This window comes from Anguilla rostrata, chromosome 4 (assembly GCF_018555375.3).
Source record: "Anguilla rostrata isolate EN2019 chromosome 4, ASM1855537v3, whole genome shotgun sequence".
Taxonomy (NCBI): Eukaryota; Metazoa; Chordata; class Actinopteri; order Anguilliformes; family Anguillidae; genus Anguilla; species Anguilla rostrata.
Genome location: NC_057936.1, coordinates 53320249 through 53342504, shown reverse-complemented (window position 1 = coordinate 53342504; position 22256 = coordinate 53320249). Strand labels below are relative to the sequence as shown.

At 38.6% G+C, this 22256-nt stretch overlaps 2 protein-coding genes across 8 annotated transcripts; both read right to left on the bottom strand.

The window, feature by feature from the left end:
• Positions 1-344: 344 nt before the first annotated feature.
• On the bottom strand, positions 345-5521 carry si:dkey-73n8.3 (uncharacterized protein LOC100150965 homolog). The gene is made up of 7 exons (XM_064333195.1): positions 5224-5521; positions 4762-4877; positions 4516-4671; positions 4205-4309; positions 3496-3705; positions 2389-2575; positions 345-901 (listed from the first exon to the last, which is right to left on the bottom strand). Exons 1-7 carry the CDS (start codon positions 5235-5237, stop codon positions 799-801), a joined length of 891 nt encoding a protein of 296 aa, XP_064189265.1. The 5' UTR covers positions 5238-5521; the 3' UTR covers positions 345-798.
• Positions 5522-8178: 2657 nt separating this feature from the next.
• Positions 8179-21202, bottom strand: tnfrsf11a (tumor necrosis factor receptor superfamily, member 11a, NFKB activator). 7 transcript variants are annotated; one of them, XM_064333187.1, is made up of 10 exons: positions 20882-21202; positions 16147-16219; positions 15457-15582; positions 14865-15011; positions 14375-14459; positions 13390-13466; positions 13009-13116; positions 12791-12840; positions 11789-12512; positions 8179-9358 (listed from the first exon to the last, which is right to left on the bottom strand). In XM_064333187.1, the coding sequence occupies exons 1-10, from the start codon at positions 20954-20956 to the stop codon at positions 9060-9062; spliced, it is 1764 nt and encodes a 587-aa protein (XP_064189257.1). In that variant the 5' UTR covers positions 20957-21202; the 3' UTR covers positions 8179-9059. The 7 variants fall into 7 exon arrangements, with proteins under 7 accessions (XP_064189257.1, XP_064189262.1, XP_064189260.1 ...); XM_064333192.1 differs by having other exon boundaries at positions 16147-16215; XM_064333190.1 differs by lacking the exon at positions 20882-21202 and adding an exon at positions 18639-20600.
• Positions 21203-22256: the final 1054 nt, after the last annotated feature.

Below are 22256 nucleotides of genomic sequence, written 5' to 3'. Positions count from 1 at the left end.
CACAATGTACATGCATGCTTTCTAATTAAACCTAATTTAATGAGGATCTCATGATAATTGAGCATTGAAAAACTAACCTTGTTACCCAAATCAGAATAAAGAAGCCAAATCACTCACAAGCATACACACACACGCGCGCACGCACACACACACACACAAGACAAAAAACCAAGCAAGCTTGGTTAGGACCAGGTTTTTTATATTAATAAATGAATTTTGTCTGAGTTTTTTTATATGTGTATTTGTTTTTGTTTTCAGAAAAGTTAGAATCTTCAAATAATTTAATGATGGATATTGTAGGGAAATATATATGGCAGGTTCATAGAAATAACTACTCATGAAAACAAAGTGTACATATATTTATTAATTTTCCTAGTGCTAACCACATTTGGTGAAAATTTCTGGGCTTGTAGATGTCTCCTTTCTGTTACATAATGTTCATCTTATTCTCACATGCTACTACATATCATATTCATGTCTTGTAACATTTATTTGACTATAGATGCTTCCAGACTATACTTACAGCAATTTGTGCCATCTTCCTCAACATTCCCATTTCATTCCACCTACTCTATATCACACAAAATGTAATCAATTCAGAGGAATCTGAGTATCACATCATCGTTTTAATGATATAAATTGATGTTATTGTTTATTGAATTATTTCTGGTGACAGATAAAAGTAGGCAAAGCGAAGATTATATAATAAGTCACAATAGAGGCTATATGAAGGAAGGAGGAGAAGCATGTACGCATGCGGATCACTGGAGTCGCCCCATCCCTGAGGGAGCCTCCTGCTCATCTCCAACGGATCCCTAGCATCTGGCAGCTGACCATCCACAGGATGCGGGCGGTGCGATCATCACTAGCAGCTCTGGAACATTCCGCTTGGGAGCAGTTACTGTGGCAGAAAGACACCCCAAAAGTGCATGTTCATACTTTGACCTGAACACAGTTTCTTATTTACTGCTATACAACACACAAAATAAATTTGTGTAAAACGAATGATGAAGCATCTAATGCAAGCTATATTGTTGCATATATTGTACAGCATGTCCGAGGCTTGTCCCTTTCTCTGCACTTTCCATTTACATTGGTAATCGTTTTATGCGATGGTATTAGAGAAAGCAAACACACCAAACAACTTGTGCTGGGTCAGGAACATTAAAATCAGATGAGAGAAGGCTCGCACATTAAATTGATGTTCCGAAAAAAATAATAGTATTTATTTTAAGTGAACAGTTAACATTTTTAACACAATGGTCTTCATCAGGAAGACCAATGTGGTCATTCAGCTACCCCTCATTTATTTTACATGGTAAAATAAAAATCCCATTTTTTTTTTTTTTTTTGGAGTGTGTGAGTCACCTCTTGTCTAATCTTTTTATGCAAATCTCATACCATCTCACTGCTTGCCAGAATGAGATGGTCCACTCCATTAGGGGACTGTAGATTCATGTGCAATGTAATTAAAAAGCTTGTAGTTGTTGAGAAAAAAGAAATCCATGTGTAAAGGCCATTGAGTATAGTCTTTCTCTGTCTCTTTTTGTTTCTGTCTCTCTCATTCTGTCTCTCTCTTTCTGTTTGTGTGTGTGTGTGTGTGTTTGTGGAACATTTTTCAATGGAACATTTTGCTCATGTACATCCATGTAAGAAAAGCATATGTGTGAGGAGTTGGTTCTTCTATTGTAGTGTCATCATACAGATAACATTTACAGATTATTTGTTTAGGGTGTGCCTTTTTACTCATACTCAGTGACCTTGGATAAAAATTGCAGTATACTTGTAATGAACTGAATGTTTCAAGCTTTTTATGATGTAGGGTTATTCCATTGAGAAAAAATTTATGGTGGACCCAATAGGTTTGTGTTAATAATTATTGAATAGTGTGATTATGAATGAGTAAATTATTACTCTGGGTTACACAGAGTGGAGATTAAAGAGACTGACTCGTATTGATTTGTAGGGGTGATTTCTCCTACTCTGTTTAATTAGTGAGGTATTAATGTGTTGTCTACCAAGAAACTTTCTGTTTTGCATTTATAACTGTTTACGGGTACTCTGGTAAAAAGGACACCACAAACATAAAAAAGTTATATCATATGTATAGTTATGATACATGACAGTCAAAATATCACTTCAGGTATCAACAAGTTTATAAAACAAGAAGTGCATACAAATATATCAATTAAACAATTTTGGTGATTAGCGGTTCAGTATGGGAAACATGTTTAATTTTTTTTTTAAAAGCACACACGCAAGTTTGTGTACGTGACGTTAGCTTTCCAGGTCAACAGTTTTTTTTTTTTTTTTTTACTATAGTATCAAAATAGTTTTTAATCTCTCCGCATGGCGTAAAGTGAAGTGGTCAGATACGTTGTCTCTTACCTGTAGTATCCTCCAGACTTCAGGTCCGGAGTCAGTGCGCAGTACAGGGTAGTGTAGGCTCCTTCAGCTGGCCTTCTGAGAAGGAAGCTGAAAGCCTTCATGAACGTCTGAATGGAGTTGTTCAGGTGCCTGAACGCATCGCTGTTGACCATGCCTGGATTTACAGCGTACACCGTCACTCCCGTGCCTGAAGGAACAAGGCAAATCAGCTGGCCCCAAAACAGGCGACATCAGGTGACATCCTTCAGTAGTATGTGTCTCTTTAAATTCTGTTATTCGTCTTCGAGGATTCATTTATGATAGACTTTTTTGTAGTGTTGTGTATTCCTGGCAGATTTCCCTAGTCCTATGGCCTTCAGCTTTGTTGGCTAGTAATTATCTGGAGGAATATCCATAAATCAGCAGACCCCACCATGGGAATAAAATCAAACAGGTAATTGTGTTCCAGAGAGATTTAGAAACTCTATCATTAATTGCCAGTTATGATTTATTATAAAATTCTCTTTTTTGTGCCGATTTGAATAATTTATATGGCACAGAAATGAACTCCTGCCTCTCAGAATTCTGTTTGGTTAGTGATTCGTATATAGTTTTTATACTATTTCTCCTGAAAATATGTGGAAAAAATGACTTTTTATAGATTAAGAATGAAAGACTACATTGGTGTGATTTCAAAAGTAGCTATGTGGTGTTGCTTTTATATGGATGCATGTGAGTAGTCAGTTATGCTTTAATATCACCAAATATTTGTGGCTGAGGCATGGGGTACTCACATTGCTCTATGGCCTGATTCATTAGCTCTGGTTCACACTGAATCAATTATCTGTTATTGTTCTGACGTCAGTTTTTTTCCTGATAACTGTGATTCTCTAATGCTGTTGCATACAGGAAATATGCAGCTTTAAATGTATAATTTTATAATTTTACATTATTACATGGTTACATTTTAATTAGCATCCGCTTATATACCTGGACAAAATATTTAGATACAGTTCAAGGATATTGAACATGCAACGCTAATGCACAGAGCAAAACAAGTTACCTTGTAAAGTTAGTATGCTACAAGCTCACTTGCCATTTGTCTTTGAGGTCTTAATGGGCCCTCACCTTCCAGCTTCTTGGCCAGCTCCCGGGTAAACAGGATGTTGGCCAGCTTGCTCTGCGCGTAGGCCTGGGCCGGATGGTAGCTCATCTCACTGTTCATGTCTTCAAAGTGGATCCTGCCCATTTTGTGTATCATGGAGGAGAGGTTGATCACCCTGGAGGGTGCTGAGTGCTTCAGCAGGTCCAGCAGTAGGAAAGTGAGGAAGAAGTGGCCTAAAGAACCAGCTTCACTCAGGAACCAGGCCAAACACAGAGTAATCTAATACTCACTACAGGATTATTCTGAACCCTATCAGATCATATCACAGAAGGTATGAAGAGGAGTTCCACTTACAGAAATGCTAAATAATTTTTACAGGGAATAGTAACCAGTTCTCCTGATTTTTATGAATTGGAGAAAGAGCTTCATATTAACTGATATGTTTGTGACCCATGTGCTGCCATCCCATCAATAATGATCAATAATGTTAATATAGTTTTACATTTCGTATAAGTCATTCAAATGATTTGATAGAGGAGACTACACAAATGAAAACATTCCCATTTGCTATTTATGACTGCAATATCCAGCAATACAAATATTACTATCAACTGTTCTTATTTTTTTAAAACACTGAAATGAAGTATTACATTTTCTATTTTTTGTTGCATGTTTCCTTAAAATGTAAGAAATGGAAGAGTACATTGACTGCTTTTTCCGTAGAAAGCATACCTAGGTGGTTGACTCCAAACTGCATCTCATATCCATCTGCAGTGGTTGAGTATGGACAGAATGCTATGCCAGCATTATTGATGAGAAAGTGCAAAGAACTTTCTGCTGCAAGTAAGCAAATACGTACATCAGCATTTTCTGTGAGCACCATATTAAGGTCATTTCTTCTTTTAATAAATTCTGATGAAAATAGGACGATCGGAATGCAAAATTAAAAGGAAAAAAATCAATGACATTATGCCAGCTAGGGACAAGTTAATACAATGGGGGTGGGGATCACATTGAAGAGAAAGTGTAAATGTGTGGCTTACAGTTATAAATGTGCTCAGCAAACTCGCAAATGGACTTGGTGTCTGCAAGATCTAGTTGGCTGGGAATAACATCGGCAACCCCGGTGTCTCTCATAATCTCCCTGACTGCCAGCTCAGCCTTCTCCATGTCCCGGCAAGCCAGTATCACCCGAGCTCCTGAGAGTATAAGAATTACGGTTGGCCTCTCGTTAAGTCGACAGGAACGGTAGCCGACTCATTAATTCAGCTTGCGTTCTCTGAACCCACCTCTTTTGGCCAGATCCCTCGCTGTCTCTTTCCCAATGCCTGTGTTGGCTCCAGTCACGATCGCCGTTTTCCCATCCAGCCTGACCTCAGATGACCAGCTTTTCCCAGTAACTCTCCTGTCAGTGTGTGTTATCATATCAAATGGTCAAATTTCAATTAACTGTTGTTTTTCTACATTGAAGAATGCACTGAAGAATGAAGAATGTTTTGTTAGTTTAGTACATGTTTTAACATAATTATCTTATGCCATTTATGTCAACTATTTCAGGCAAAAATCTGAAGTACTTTAACATGTGGATACCTAAGTGGAATGCAATAAAGTCAAGAATGATTTTTCTATTAATGTGATAATGTGATACTTTGTATATGATTACTTGATTATTAGCAATTACAGTAGTACTCCGGCAATATTTTTTCATGGAAATTATGTTGTAACTGAAATTTAAAAATGAAATGTCTTACCTGAACATATCCATCGCCACTGCACTGGCAGTTAGAAAGCCACTTGACAAGTTTTAAGATTATCCAACAGTCCAGCTGCACTGCAGTCTGTCACAGCTTCTATGTCCCTGTCTGCTCTGATAGGAACTTCTTCATAATCAGAATCCACACCCATTCAGTCCACTTTACGTATAATCTGTGTGCTAATCATCTGGGCTTTATTACTAAAAGGTCAGCTCCAAGAAAAATCCTGTTGCGGTCCTAATACTTGCGTAGAGTTCGTATTAAGTGAAGCCATGTGATAACGGCAAAACTGGGTCACCTAATTTACTGTTCGTATCTGTGAAAGAACCTTGTGTCTGTCATAAGGGGGTAATTAGTGAGACTTAACTTAAAATAAATACAATGATTCTATACTGTCATGTAGGGATTATATTTTATTTAATTTTACACAATTTTATGGCAAATGATTGTTACCAAGGCACAATGGGCTTGATTATGTTCATCTTTTTATTTCCCCCATTTTCCACCCCAATTTGATGCCTAACTGTAACCATAGGCCTAACACAATGTGCCCATTCAGTTCACAATGACATACATGCTCAGATACTTTTATGATACTCCATTTCACTAAACTTCTTATTCAGTTTTGGATTTCTGCATGTCAAATAGGCATATGTTCCAAAACATGCTGTTGGTTCTCGATTTTTTTCAAACTCTGCAATCCATCAGTTTGCACAAATCTATCACAAGAGTTGTGAGTTCACGATTTCAGTGGTCAACAATTATAAATTGCCTTGCAGCCACGGTCAGCCCCATGTCTTTGATCTGTGGAAAGCACCACCATGCTAAACTAAGCCTTAAGAATGTGCCACTCTCAAAAACTCTGGTGGATTTCACAAGGTCAGTTTTATGTTATAGTGATTGTATTTTGCTGTTGGGCCATTTGCATGTATATAGGCTACAGTGAAACATGCCTTGACGGTTACCTTTGTACAGCGGCCTCCTGCTTGTGATGGGCCCTTTTTTTTGTACTATCTTTCACTTTTCTCAGCATATTACCGTTGCATGCTTTCCCATAGGAGCCGCACATGACAGCTGTACGGCAAGGCCTCGCGGCCCTCTAGTGTCTGAGATCAGATGCTCTTGACACTATTTGCCAGAAGGTGGCTGAGGTCCTTCTTCAAACACCTTCTGGAGTAGACATCCTGTACAACTGGTAGCGCACAACCTGTGATGAGCTGGGCTGTTTTCATCACCTGCTGTAGAGCCTGGCAGTCAAGGGTGGTGCAGCTCCCATACCAGCCAGTGATGCAGCCGGACAGAATACTCTCAGTGGTGCATTTATAGAAATTAGAGGTTGGGGCAGCGGGGCATGGCAAATTTCCTCAGTCTACTGAGGAATAGGTGCTGTTATCCTGCTTTGACAACAGTGTTGGTGTGATGTGATATCTTAATGCATCATAAATGATGACAAATGCTGTAAAATTAAACTTGGCTAGTTTTAGAATTATTTCAAATGACTTAAATCTGTGTTAGAACATTATGATTTCTTCCATCTGTCATACTTTTCAACAAGGTGGTCACAGGCTGGAGTAATTAAAGTAATTAAAAGAACTGATTCCATAATAAATATAATTCACGGCATAAATTCAACTGAGACACTTACGGCTTCCAAAGTCAAAAAATTTGCATCATTTATGATGCATTATGATATCCATCCATCTTTTATCTATACCCGCTTATTCAGGGTCACGTAAGGTGCTGAAGCCTATCCCAGCATGCATTGGGCGAGTGGCAGGAATACACGCTGGACAGGTCGCATGGCACACACACCATTAACTCACACACTCATACCTATGGGCAATCTAGAGTCTCCGACCAGTTAGCCTACATTTGGACTGTGGGAGGAAACCGGAGTACCCGGAGGAAATCCACACAGACACGGGGAGATGACGACCCCGGCCAGTATTCAAACCAAGGATCTTTTTGCTTGGCACCGCACCACCATGTTGCCCAAAAATAGCCTATATCTCCACAGAAATGCATTCTAATTTAGAAAGAACACATTCACTGTAAACTATTGAGATTGCAAACTTCATAAATTGCTAAATAAGTATAAGTATATAATGCATCAAATATATTACCATTAATACCACATATTGTGCACTGTTCCTGTGAAGCAAATGAAAAACATATTTAACAGAATATTATGCATGTTTGAAGTTTTTTAATGCACTCTTACAACCACTGGGTGGCACAACAGCACATGTCATTAAAGAAAGTCCCTCCACTTTAAATAACATTCCAGAAACGGTACATAGCAATCTCATATAAACTACATGCTAGCCAACTTCCTTTTTTCACAAACATAAATGCACTTTATTTACATTATGTTCTGTCACCAAGAGCAGTATGCATCTCTGAAATGCCACCATTTACTTTTAAGTGAAATTGTTCAGCAGGATCCAAACCATAGTGGGCTGCACATTTTGTTCATGTGGTCAAATGAAATAGCTTACATTGCATTCCTAACTCTTCCAACATCAGGTACCCATCTTTGGTTTTGATGAAAGCTTTGATTTTGCAAGTTCAAAACAATATGATGAGTCAAAAAAGCAAGGTACTCCCAAAATATCGCACTGCTTAACTGACTAATTTTTCCTGAAAAAATTAGACTAAGCTGAGAGATGTGGAAGCATATATTCACATGTATCTATCATTTGGCAAAAAATTAATTTGGAAAACATAATTACAAAATTCAATGTAATGTATTCTAATGTATATCATAATAGAAAGTTATGAATACACAATTCAAGTATGTGTTTACACAAATAAGACCATCTCCAGTTGGCAAGTCTGCTGGTAAATTTGAAGATTTCTCTTCTTTAAAATTATTAGCATAGGGTTAATGGTGATTGATTTGTAAAGTTATTTTTCTTTTGATCAAATAAAGCAAAGGACTTTTTTTAAAAAAATTGCTGTTAACAGAATCCAAAGATTGGCAAGTATAAACCCTCCAAAAATCCTCATGCTGATTTATGTCAGTACTATAAACCAACATATATTAATACAAAATCCAAAAAACAAACCCTTCTTTGGTGAGTTCTGAATTTAGTTATTGTTTTTTTTCTTTCTGAAACTCTTTCTTTTTCCACTTTTAGTGTTCTCTCTTGAGACCAGTACATCATTCACTAAACCACTTTGTTTCTGACATTGTGCTACTTTATACCTCATAAAGCTGGATTTTGTCTACATTCATTATATTTGTCATGTGCATACATTCCAATCACAGGCTGCTTATACATTGCTTTAATAATAAATGAAAGTGAAATAGATGCAAACTCTAGCTATTCATAAATTACTACCTTGATTTCTAAATGATTTTATTCAAAATATCCAATCACAGTGCAACTCAAAATTGAACCCTCATCTGTGCTTGTGGGTGGGGCAAAATGGTTTGACCAACTTTAAACACAGATGTCACTAATTCTACCTAACAACCAAATCAAAACAACTCTGGCAAAAAGGAAGACAAACTGGATTTTCAATAGACAAGACAAGATCAGATTTCTGTTTGCAAGTGTACCTTTTTCACCATTTGGTTATTCATGATGTTGGACACAACTGGGACTGGATGACCAGGGAAAGTTAATAACTTATAATAACAACAGAAAATATATACATATATTATTTAACAAATGCACAGCATTTATCTTAACAAAGCACTCTGAATGCAACGAGAACAACCTGAAATGCAAAAGACAAAATTGGTTCCAGCTTTGGCTTATGCCTACATTTCCCAGTCCCATGAGACACTGCTTTTGAGTTTTTCACGCTTTCTTCTCCTGGGGCCATTAATTGGGCTTCTCTTGAACAGGCAGGGTCATGTGATTGGTTGCAGATTGCTGGTGTGTTTCCTCCTGTAAAGGGTGTGGCACATCCTCCGGTGGCACAGTGCTCATCTTGGGCTTGGCGATCCCTTGAAAGTCCTCCTCGCTGGACTCCTCTTGGACAGGGCTGCAAAAGTCCTCCCCTGGGCCTCCTCCACTGCTTTCAGAGTTCTGACTGACGTACACCACGATGACATCACCACTGAAGTTCATAACCTGTCCATTAGAAATAAACGTGGTGTTGCTGTTTCCCATAACGTGACCTACAAATGGAAACAGTGTGCTGTGAGTGTGGCAATTTTCACATAACAGTATATAAGAATGTGACATAAGAGGTCCAGAAATAAATCATCTTGGAAATCTAGGTCCTTTGCTTGACTCTTTTTCTCCAGTGCTTAGCTCATCCCGGTGTGAGCATTATATTTCCTGATTGCAGAAGAATGACAGTATTGTTTGAAGTAAAGCTCTGCTGATGGTCATGGAGGAAATATTTTGCATATGACACATAAAAACAAATTCAGATAGCACCAACCTTATGTATAGTAACGCCAAACTTCTAAAATTAGAGTGCTACAGGTGACAAATAATAATTTAGGTTGTTCTCTGAAAATGCATTAATTTCACACAAACAGTACATTTGCTGATATGCATATATAAGTACACCAGGGAATAGCTTCAGAATTCTTTCACTATGAAAAAATTAATCACAGAGGGGCAACATACTAAGCACTAGTCTTGTAAAACGTCCTCACGTGACTTTTTCACAAAGGTTTGCTTCTTTCAGCCAAAAACATTCCCTGGTATTGATTGCCTAACGTGGGCCACTAAAACGAAATTCCTCTAAAAGAAAAAAAAGGAGTAGGAGACAAAAACATCAGGGACACCAAAGGTGACAAACACAGTACAATTACTGGAACTGTGTATAGATACCGTTCTACCTAGAAAATACATAGCGATTTCCTTTTCCAGCCATTTCAAGATTTAACTCTCAAAGCACTTCCTTACTGGTGCCGTACACATTCTCAGATCCAGAGTAGGCCACAAATACCATTTCACACATCAGTCACCAACAGATGAGTAATGGATGTGTGAAATGTGTGGTACTCAATTCATACATCCTTAAATGGTAAGGGCTGGTTTCAACAAACAATTTAATTACATTTAATTGAATCTCAAGACACAATTTCATTACATTTAATTTAATTTATGTCGATAGCTTTAAACATTATCATAAATAAATAAATAAATAAATAAAAAATTGCACACACTGTTTTAGTCTAAGACAATAATTAAAGTTTAAAGAGCCAGTTGTAAACATGCACTAAAAACTGAAAAAAAATTTTTTTTTAAACCCCCAGAAATCTTTTTACGAGACAGAATTCTGGGCACCTTATCAACCAGTGGGTTTTGCTGCTGTGACCCTAGCTGACTGAAACTCACCCACCCCTCAGCAATGCTAGAGCCAATTACATAATAAAGAGGCTACCGGCTACAGTCAGCATTTAATACCAGACCATGGGGCCCACCTAGACGCTGAAAGAATGCCACTGAAGCAGGAGGAGCTATATAGCAGCCTGTGTGCTTGTTATTTTACTGACATTTTGACACTACACGTCTTCATCAGGGTACGATGGGGTAACACTGGATCACACTGCTGCAACCTCATCTTTAGGACTACATCAGTTGCTGGACAATTGGGGAAAAGCCATCGGTCAGACTGCAGACAAATTGACAATGACTATAACTCAGTTATAAAGCGCACTGCACTGTGTGATGCTGATCAGACTCCTTGTAATGTATTAACCTCAGTGAAAAGTGTAAACCACAACAGAAGACGTGGTAAATATTATGAATTCTCTGCGCAGTAAAGACATTAATGTAGTCTTTCCGAGAAACGGGTGGAGATGCTTCCAAGTTGCCTCCCAGACTAACAGCAAAAAACATCTGGAAAAGGCCATGGCTGACACATAAAACAGCTGCACAGTCATAGAGTGACTGGAAAACATTATTAATGGTGTTAATAAAGAGTTATGCAACATCAAGGGAAACAGGTCTGTTTACAGCATTCCTGATACGTTGCAATTATGCAATGCTTCATGGGATATTTACGATAAGTAGACAGGGTGGACCATTAGTAAGCCTAAACGTTATGAGTATATATTGTTTCAGTAAGACCGTGGTCATTTAAAAATTCTTTGGAATTTAAAACAAAACTTAGGCATATTACTGTATAAGCATGTTTGGGTCATAGGCATGGTCCAGTATTGTTTTATTGTTTATTTTGTCACTGTGTGGGGAAATGAGGCTATGGAAATGGGTTAAGCAGTTACAGTAGAAGCACTTTGTCAGATCATTAAATTATTGCTAGATGCTATAAGACTGTGTAGCCAGTAAAAGTATTGCGCCAAACTGTGCAACTAACAATCATCCTCACTCAAACAGCTTCAAACCCGGGTTTCCAGGGAGCACATCCTACTGAGGATCTCAGTACACTGATGCACCACAAAACCAGTCATACCAGGATCAACTGTAATAATTCCCATAGGCCACTGCAAAACTGCCATAGTTTGACCTACAGTAAGGCGTGAAGTTTTCAGTATGGTAGAAATTGGCAGCATCAATATTGTGTGTAGCCCGCGCTTACTATGGGCTGATTTTGCGGCTGTCACAGAAGCAGAGAGCGGCTCACTCACCGGATGCCAGGGGGAGGTCTGAAGTGTGACTGGAGCTCTCGGTATCGAGCTCCAGAGAAAGGTCCCTCACAGAGAGCTTCTCCTGCTGGCTACCGTCCTCCTCGTTATCACTGTCCGAGGACAGCATGGGGACAGTGGTGGAGTCTATGCTGCAGCAGCAGGGCTCATTCTGTCTGTGGTCTCCGTCCGCTCGAGCCGAGCCGCAGAGGCCGCCCTTGTTCTCTGACGCGCTGGCCTTCGCCGCTCGGCCGCAGAAATCCAGACAAGCGTCACATGACCCGTGCCGGTTGGCGCAGCGGGAGCAGGCCGAGAGGCTGCAGGTGGAGCAGCCATTACAGAGGGACGTCTCCTGGAGAAGGTTCCCTCCGCCCGTACCGCTGTCTCCGCCACAGGAGCAGGCCCTGGTCAGGCCTGTGGCCACCGCTTGACTGCAGTCCTCATTCTCCCCCACCTCCATCGGCTCCTTGGTGGACAGCATGCAGCTGCAGGAGCTAGAGGAGGGCAACGGGGAGGGCACTCCGCCCAAAGCCTCGTCACAGGGCCCTCCAGGCCCCTCCTCCTGATCCAGTCGTGCTGTTGCAGAGTCACCGTTTGCCAGTCTGTCATCTGGGCAGGTGTTGAGGGATTTGGGCACGTTATCCTCCTGGCTAATCAGGCAGGTGACTTCATAAAGTGTGCCGTTTTGTGGTCCATGGCTACTGCTGAAGGGTGCCAATGATGTTTCCTTTTTAAAAACAAAAGAAAGGAATGCTATTCAAAATGCCATTTAATAGGCAGTACTATAGACTCTCATATGCAATTAAGGTAGATTTTGCATTCATACCTAAAATGGCCACCTTTCACAGCAAAAAAGCAATGTAAAGATACATTATCTTCCTAATTTAATACACTACAATACAAGTCTGGAAAAAGGCCGAAATTGATCCATGTACTGTAAATAACCTTTATCTTCTTGAACAGCATTCCTTTCTGCCTTTTCACTAAAAGGGGAATTTTCTTTACCTGCTGTATCCGACTTCGTTTCAGATTCTGCACACACGTTCTTAAGTTTTCTGAAAGTAATGAACAAAACTGTTAGGTCAAATTTAAACCAGTTTAGACTTGAAATTAATTATATTTTCCAACCATAGATATTTAAGAGGGAAATAGCTTCAGTTAACATATTACTTTTCACTGACATCACTATCAGTTATTTCTAAAGACAGGGAAATATAATTTACCAGAGAGAGGTTCCAGTCTATCTTTGTAGCAAAACAAGAACAAGATGATTGAGGAAATGATGACTATCACGGACAAGACTGCCACTACAACCCATGGCGTGGACGTGCCTGCAATTAATAAAAGATACATTTTTATTGAAATACATTTTATATGACCTATTGATGTCCTATTTACAATATGTACAATAACATGCTAAAAATTCCTTGCACTTGCACCAATGTGCATCAGACTTCTAAAAACCTTAAATCGATAAAAGTATATTTATTTTGTTTCACAGGCAGTCTGAGTCAAAACATGTCTGTCTTGGACAATGTGTTTGCTCTTTAATCCCGCTTGCCTCCATGATTGCTGCAGGTAAACACAAATGCCAGCCCACATACCAGCAATAAGAGGTCCACACACTGCATCTGTTGTATCACTCCCAGGTTGTTTCTCTGTCTTCCCAAGTTCTTTGCAGCTGGAGGGAAATATACTTATTTACACAAATGTATAATTTTGTTTCAGCATATCACACTGTTCTCATCATTTTCGGTTTCCTCAGCAAAACGCTAACCACAGAGAACAACCGCTACCAGAAAATCAGCAACTTCCAACGGAAGTGGTGCGAAAATTAGTCATAATACCGCAGTGCGGTAAGTCCGAGAGGGCACGTTAAGCCGTGTTTTCCTATGACCTGGAAATAACAGGCGGTAAACAAGACCCTCAGGATTATCTTTTATGTGTGTATCTACGCACAATGACTGTCGTTTCAGAAGACGACAGGAAGAGCAGCGAGCAGAATACCGTGTCCCGGCGGTTGTTTAAGGGTCATTTCAGGGTCAACAATTTGTAGTTTTTGCTAGTACATTCATTTCAAGCAGCACTAGTTGTCCCTTACAGCAGAAATACGAAGCTAGCTTGTGGCCAGCAAATTCCATTCCGGGCTATTTCCAGTGGCCACACAGACTGTTCTCTCAAAAAATAAACATATTTCAGGAAAGGGGAAAAACTCTCTTGATCAATATTCACTGAATATTCCAAGTGGTTCTTGGACAGTACAAAAAATATTTTGTTTCCTGATATGAGTCATTGTACAACATATTTTATTAATAATTAAAAATGGTTGTCATTTTTCTTCATGAACAAAATCTAAAACAAGTGTACTTGTAATGTGGACTCGTCCAGTTGAAGATTCAATTGAAATGTTGTCCTTCGTTGATACAGTTGTTAAGGGGTTAGGGTTTGGAGCAGACAGTGTGCAGGCATTTAATTACTTTTTCATACTCTCCTCTCAGCCCAGCAACTGGAATTGACCGGACTGTATGATCTCAGCAGGCAGGTGACATTCTACTTTAACTGGTGGAAAAGTTCTATGAAAACACCTACCTAGTCCAGGGCCTGCAAGGCTCAATTGAAGATTCATTGGAGAAGTGTCCATGTTCACATGGTTTACAGGAACCTCGGCCAAAGTCTTCATTCAGTATGAAATAGAGAAAAAATTGCAATGAGTTCACATCATTTGGCAACTTTTAATTAGCATCTTGATCGTCTGATTTTCTTCACAAATTATGACGATTTTAGTTTTCTGGTGTATGATGTGGCCATTTATGTGTTTGCTAAGGCATTTCAAGCCATGGGTTTAATTACGCATGTCATGATACATGATGCTGGGCTAAACTGAAGCTGAGCTGTAAAGCACACACAGCAGAAGCCCAATCACTGGGCACCACTTCTACCCTCCCATTTCCCTCTCCACTAATGCAAAGGAACAAACCGGACCCATTCATCACTCATTGATTTAGATTATAATGCAACCATCCATGTGCATTTACATCTCAGTATACTGAATGGGCGAAGCTAAATGCAAGGTCCTTACTTTCTGTGGTGAGTCCATAGCCAGAGGGGCAGCTCTTGATCTTCTCGCAGAACTCGCAGTTGCTGAGGTAGCACTGGAACCCTGGCCTACACTGGCAGGGCACAGCAGCCAGGCGGTTTTGCGGGCGAACACGGCTAAAGCCCTTTCCTGAATCCAAGAGTACAAAAGGGAATGTCATCACAAAGGACAGTGGACAGAACCTAGGTGTGCTTCAAGGCTGGTGCCTATTCCATTCCTGTTTGGTCAATTCAGGAAATGAGTTGAAATTCAGTTCAGTCAGTGAAAAACACCCATGTAAGTTTACATTTTCCAGTTTGTGAATTGAATTTCACATCATTTCCTGAATTTAATCAAGCCATGAATTAAGAAACTAATTTTAAAATACATTTCATGTCATATCGTTTATTGTTTATTTATCCATTCCAGTTATAAATTCCCTTGCGCAGCTGTCACAAGAAAAAAAAGCAACTCAGGGACTTAACATGTGCATGCTATGCTGCATCACTATTTGTTTAATGATGCACCTGTTACAACCGGCACCTTGACAAAAATCTATAGTATGACATAGGAGATACTTAAAGGTACAACTGACCTGTGTCACAAAATTTCTGTGAGAGACATTTTGTTTCATTGTTCCAGTCTGGTTGGTACTCGTTACTTCCACAGTCCCGGCAAGTGGTGTCTGAGTCACTTTTGCATGGCAAAAACACATACTTTCCTGTGTGTGAGATGAAAGACATCAGGGCTAACCAGGAGTAACTACTGGTACACCTGTTATGGTAAAATGCCAGCTATCTTGAATAAAACTTTTCTCATCAAAGTTGGGATATGCTTAGATAACCATTTAACTGAGACAACACAATGTGAAAATCTGCTTTTTTAAAAGTAGTTTTGACAGTAATGACCACATGGTGTCTGAGCAAAGTGGAAAAAGTGGTACGAGGCTAAAGTCGATGTGTTCCCAAACTGATATAGTAACGTATGTGTCATAAAGATCACAACATGTGGTATGTGTAAGAATAACTTCTTCTTTCCTGTTGTCTTCCCCATTTTGGTTTAAGGGTTTATAATAAGAAACGTCACATTTTTATTAATGGAGATGCAGTGCTGGGAAAAAGACTAATAACCCCAGTGATGGCTATGTATTAACTATGCTTTTGCTGAGAATGGGAACAAGCTAAACTGCAAGCTACAAAACCTTAAGACAGCTCTTTAATGAAATACAAATGGGATGCCCCTCAGTAGACATTTACACAACATACACAGGCAGTTTAGTGCTTACCTGGTGCACATTTACTGCAGCACATCTTATCTTTCACATACTGGTGCTGGTTGCAGTTTGGTTTAGAGGCTGCCTAGAAAAAGGAAATGTGATATAAAACCACAAAATTAGAGAAATGTTCAGAATGTTCCTTTTAATGCTTAAACTGAACTGGAAAAATGCTTATGCTAAAACAGAGCCTTTGATGTATTTTCCTTAAGTGATCTTTAAATCTCTGTGGTTTGATTGAATCAAACCAAACTATTTACCTACATTTCCATTCTGCCAGCATGCAATGTTTAAATAAGGCCAGTACACATGGCCGCAAGCTATATATAACCACCAATGCACCTGAAATGTCAGTGTGATGTACTTGGGAAAGAATTACAAGGTAAGCGTGTCTACAAAACTGTATAAGCCTCTCAGTGGAGGTAGACAAACTTGTTCCTGAAATGCAGAAATACTATAGATATTGTAACTCTTTCTGAATTGTGAAATGTTCATTACCATAACTCACAGTCACCCGCATATGTAAGTCCAAATATATTCAGAGCTAACAGCATGATAAATGGTTTGGACCATTTTTGACAGCCCAGGAACAAGAATTCACATCGTCAGTGTTCAGCCAGTGTGCGTTATTGAGTATTTGGGTGTAGCTTCAGGGAATCCTTATCATGTGTTGAGCAGTGCATGCTGTGTTGTGCAGATAGCTTGGTGTCGTCAGCACTGCAGCTTCCAACCTACATTACTTCTGCTGTCAGCACCATGTCACACAACACTTAAAATATATAGTAAAAAGAAATTAACATTGACCAATTCAAAGAGCCTGCTTTATGAACCAACACACCTATTTTGCTGTGGATCCAATAAGAATGTTGCATAGTTTACCACTAGATTTCATGACAAATTTTCCTATTTACTAAGCACTACTTTACTCTTTTGGCTATTGTTTTATACACTTTTGTTTTTATTCTACTGTTCCAGCTATAAACCATAATACTGACGCCCTCAGCACACACGCAATAATAGACCCTGTTATTGCACTCACTGATCCAGGGGCGTCCACTGAATGCTTTTTGGTGAGGTAGCAGACTGTTCCAATTTGTAGACCATTAAAATGGGCTCTAACAACAGGCCATAAGACGTAAATGGTAAGGTGAGAGAATATAGCAAATAATGGTCCTTTGTAGGAAAATACAAAATAACTCATTTTGATGCCGACAAGTTCCTTTTCCATAAAACAGGAATACTGCTTGTCATGGAATTCCCGAGTTCTCTCCATTCATACGCACTGTGAAGGAACAGCTGCCATGAGGAATTATCTGACTGGTTTCCTTCATTCATGCAAATGCATGTGTGACTACTAACACAATGAGACAATCACAGTAATAAGAGTAATACAGTAATATGACACAGTGATACAACACAGTGATACAGCAATATGAGCAATATAATCAAATACAGTACTTGTTTATCAGCATTTCTTACAACTGTAGCATCATTACTCTTCACATTTTAAAGCAAATTACTGTTTGTATTTTGGTCTATTTTTCTACTGCAGAGTATGTATCTGAGACCCGCTGCATTAGAATGTCACAATTCTGTATTCAAAAAAATAAATAAATAATTATATATATACATACATACATACATACATTTGTATTTGGTATATGTAGATGTGTCCTGTTATATGTTATATAGGGAAACCTAAGGACCACCATGCGTTACTGCGAAATAAAGGAAACCATGAAATATATGGAAGCCTTATTGTTGTGTTTGTTTGTTTTCTCCGCAACACAGCATCAGAACGCCATTATGTGACATGGAATGTTTTCACTAACTAAATATACAAGATTTTCTCTGGTTTGTGAGGCCCTAGATAATTACATGTCATAGACATTTCCAGCATGCAACCAAAATTCTTTCAACTCCAGGTCACCTTGTGATATTTATATTCATAGCAGTAACACAATATATACTTCCAAACTTCATAAAGTATTATTAATATATAGTCGTGACAACATGTTTTTTTTTATGTTCAAAATGACTACTCCTGCCCCACATTAAAGAGGAACAATCATTTTCGATGATTTTACTTTGTATTAAATCCCCACAAATTGGGAGCAATACATTATATTTGGCATTAAGCCACACACAGGCTATATTTACCCATCATTGATTCATTTAGCAGACATATTTTCCAGAGCAACTTACCGATTATTATATAAACTAAAATAAATAATACAGGCACATAAACAGTGGTATAGGTGTAAACAGACAAAATAAAAGTGCCTTTGTATAAGTTCTCAAAAAACAGAAATGCCAGACCACCAGATGACACTGAGAACAAACCATATGTAAGTTTAAGTGATAACAAGAAGCAATCTCAAAAACACAAATTTCAGACTTACTGGAGGATACAGTCAAGATGAGGCTACCACCAAACGACTTACAGCACATACTGTATCAACATATGCCATACCCACACTGTTCCACTAATCACACTGACCAACCTGTCTATTGCATTTTCCTTCTTCTACACAAAACACTTGTCCACAGCCTTACCCACAGTTTTGACATTTGAATGTTTTTCTGATATTTTAGCTTTCTCTGGCTCAGCGAGTTTCTTACACCACATCAGAAATGGCTTCTTCTCCATAAATCAAATTGTCTGTTAGTCTGAATAACAAACAGCATCTATAAGAAGCCAATAGAATGGAAGGAATGTCTTTTTATCTGTACATCTGAGAACAGCCTGTTAAACAAAACCAGTTCAAAAGCTGAAACATGAAGAGGACCACACTGTACCAGGAGGTGTGCTCTGTACTGGTAGGTGAAACCACCACAACATTTGCATAACTGACATATTGCTCTTTGCACACAGGCCAATCACAGCAACTTACTTGAAGTCATGCTTACGCAGTCAGTTCTTATTTTATCTTTTATTATTTATCATTCAGACTGTTCTTACATATTTACGTTGTACAGATATTCTTATTCGTGTAACAGTCAGTCCCCCCAGTTAATAATTGCATGGCAAACAACAGAGAATATTGATTATGTTTATAATGTGTTCAATTACTTTAAACTGACTCAAACTGAATACTGCATTGTGACAAGGTGTCACCTGTCCAATTACTAAATGACACCAAAACAAAACAATGTTTGTGTGCATGTGAAATATGAAACAATTTTATGAACTATTTTTCCTCCTGTCCACATATTATAGCCTCTGAGTAAGGATGCCAAAGTCTGTTTAATATTGGAAAGAGGAAGATGTTAGTATAAGAAAATGTTCTGTGGAACAAATTAAATCAGAACAGTTATGGTAACAAACATCAGTATATAGAGGAAGCTTAGAAATGCGTCCCATTCATGTATCCGTTGACCACATAGTTCCAGACAGGCTGGCATCATGTGTGTAGTGCCTAAATTTTACAGTCAGTCATACTTACGTATCTTGCTTACTTGTACATGAAACATATTCTTTGGTTCAATATAGCTGGCAAGATAAACATTCTTTGCAACAGGTTTAATTTCCAAGTAATTATTAAGTATTAAACAAAGTTCTGCCAATGTGCAATACATGTTGACGTGAATGACTTGATGGAAGTCATCTACAATCAAACCACAAGGTAATTGACTACAGGCTAATTGACTGTGCATTACAATTCAAAAAGATATTTCCTTATATCAACAATGCAATCAAGATATTCAGATTTAGCATCTGTAGTGAAAAGCAAAAAGTTGGTATTTCCTATGTATGTGAAATACCAATTAGTAATTGTAGTAATTACCAATTTAGTAATTATCATTTCACTAAATGGTAAATAGCCTGGTACCCTACTGCATTATGTAAAGCCTCCAATACGGAAAGCAAAATGCAATGAATTGATGTATTAAGATCCAATTACGTCGGATGTATCGTAAAAGAGGAACGGGAAGCATTCTGAATAACTTGAAATTTCGACCATTGGTTTTTAAATGCATCTTTGTGTTCAATAAACATGACAGCGCTCTTATTTAGAAATAAACAATGAAATACAAAATATAAAAAGTTCTGCTTGTGTATGTAAAATGGAAGACAAAAAAAGTTATGCCAAAATTATCTCTTTTACATTCTACCGTCGATGTACACCACACTGACAAGGTTGTCCCGTGAAGGAAGCCGATAAAGGTGAAAGACGTTCACCATCCAATTACTCTTAGCGACAACATAATAAGACAGTGTGATACTGCACAGTAAAACGGCCGTTCTCGCATTAATCGAATATGTATGAAAAACAAGAATGGCTTCTCTGTATAAAAAGCAAAGAGACTCGTCTGACGTCTTCATCAAGAGCAAAATGTTAGCCATCTAACCACACGAATTGTATCAAATCATGGACCTACAAACAGAATACGTAACAGACTTCCCACAAAACTTAAAACTCAAGACAGAGATGTGAGGGAACTTCAGACGAGGATCCTGTGGTTAGGACAGCTCTTGAACACAAAGCAAAGGAAACTGTTTCCAGTCAGCGGAGGCTCATACAACGTAAACATGACTATTATTCATGCTACATCATTTGTTTAACAGTAAACACATTCTATTAGCTATGCTACACACAAATGTCCTTGGCGATTATGAACTTGACTGTGCTTTACGATCAGAATTCATCGGTATTTTTACATTTATATTCCGAATATTTCAATGTATTCATAATAACAGTTAACGTCATTTACTATGGGAAAATAAAATACTTCGCAAACGTACCTGTGCGCAAAGAGTGACAATCAAATGCGTGACCCAGCCTCGCAATATCCAACTGATTGTAAAATCCACTCGCATGTCTTCTGCTTTAAACACTTTTTTATCTTATAGTTTATTTAAGGCAGGAATCAATAAGTATTTGTTTCACTGGCACCTTCTATTTTCAGCGGGTTGAATTCTTGACTACAGAAAACTTATTTTTTCGCTTCGGTGAGCTATTTGATGTCGACTTTCCAAATTGCAGCGCATTCTCAGACAGCATGCCCGTGGATGTGTGTTCACCCACGCTTTGAAACTGAAGTTCTTCATTTCTGTGCACACATAAAAACGCGATATACTGTCGAGGACTAAGACTTCTGAAAGCTCCTCCCATACAACCGAAATCCTACGAGTACGTTTTTGGAGCATAACTGCAGGCTTCGCAACGTTCACTTATGTTGCATGATTCCATGCTCATTAAAAAAAAAAGACTGATATTGCTACACTTAATTTTCTTTATTTCTGATGACAGAAAGGAAATGGAATTAAACAGTCTCATGGACTGCCTTGAGGACATCAAGTGCTGGACGGCTCAAAACTTCCTGTAGCTGAATGAGAGCAAGTGTTAATTAATGAGGTTTGCCACATGAATGACCGTGTATGAGCAAAAACATATTTTGTTTTTATCGAAAGATTCAATTAAGATTTATTTGAACAAGTTGAATAATAATACATAAGATGCATTTTTTAAAGACTAAAAATGACTAGAAATAAATGGTTACCTGTAGTAAGGACAGAACTTCTGCGATAGGCCTTAGTGAAACATTGCATTCTATCTGGCATGAAACTGCTGCCATGTACAAAAACTTTTTTATTTAATAGAAATGGTGGATTTAATTCCTAGATTACGCACTTTTCCTCTCTGAATGCCAATTAGAAGTCTGGTTATCTGAAGTAACCCTTGATTCTCCAAACGCTGCTCCTAATACTGCTGTTACCAGGAACTTACTTGCTTTTTCTTAAAGTGAGGTTCTTACTGTAGTGCTCTTTTGGCAATTGATGTTAAGAAGTCCCCTGGAGAGGATCAACTTGTCCCATTTTTCCCACAGCGCGCAGGAACTGGCGCCGTGGGCTATGCATGGCAAATTGTGGTCACTCACTCACTCACTCACTCACTCACTCACGGACGACCTTTCAGGGACATTTTGTGGGACGCACGCGCACGTGGTGCTTTGTTTAGTAGGATGCATGCACAGGTGGTGCCAGCTAAAATGTGTCTGCGGAAGTGAGTTGCGCCGTGGGTCTGGACGGTTCTGTGCTTGTTCATTAGGCTTTCTGCTAATCTGATTGCAGAGCCCCGACTCATATTTTCAGTTTCACTATTCTCTCAGGTGTCATC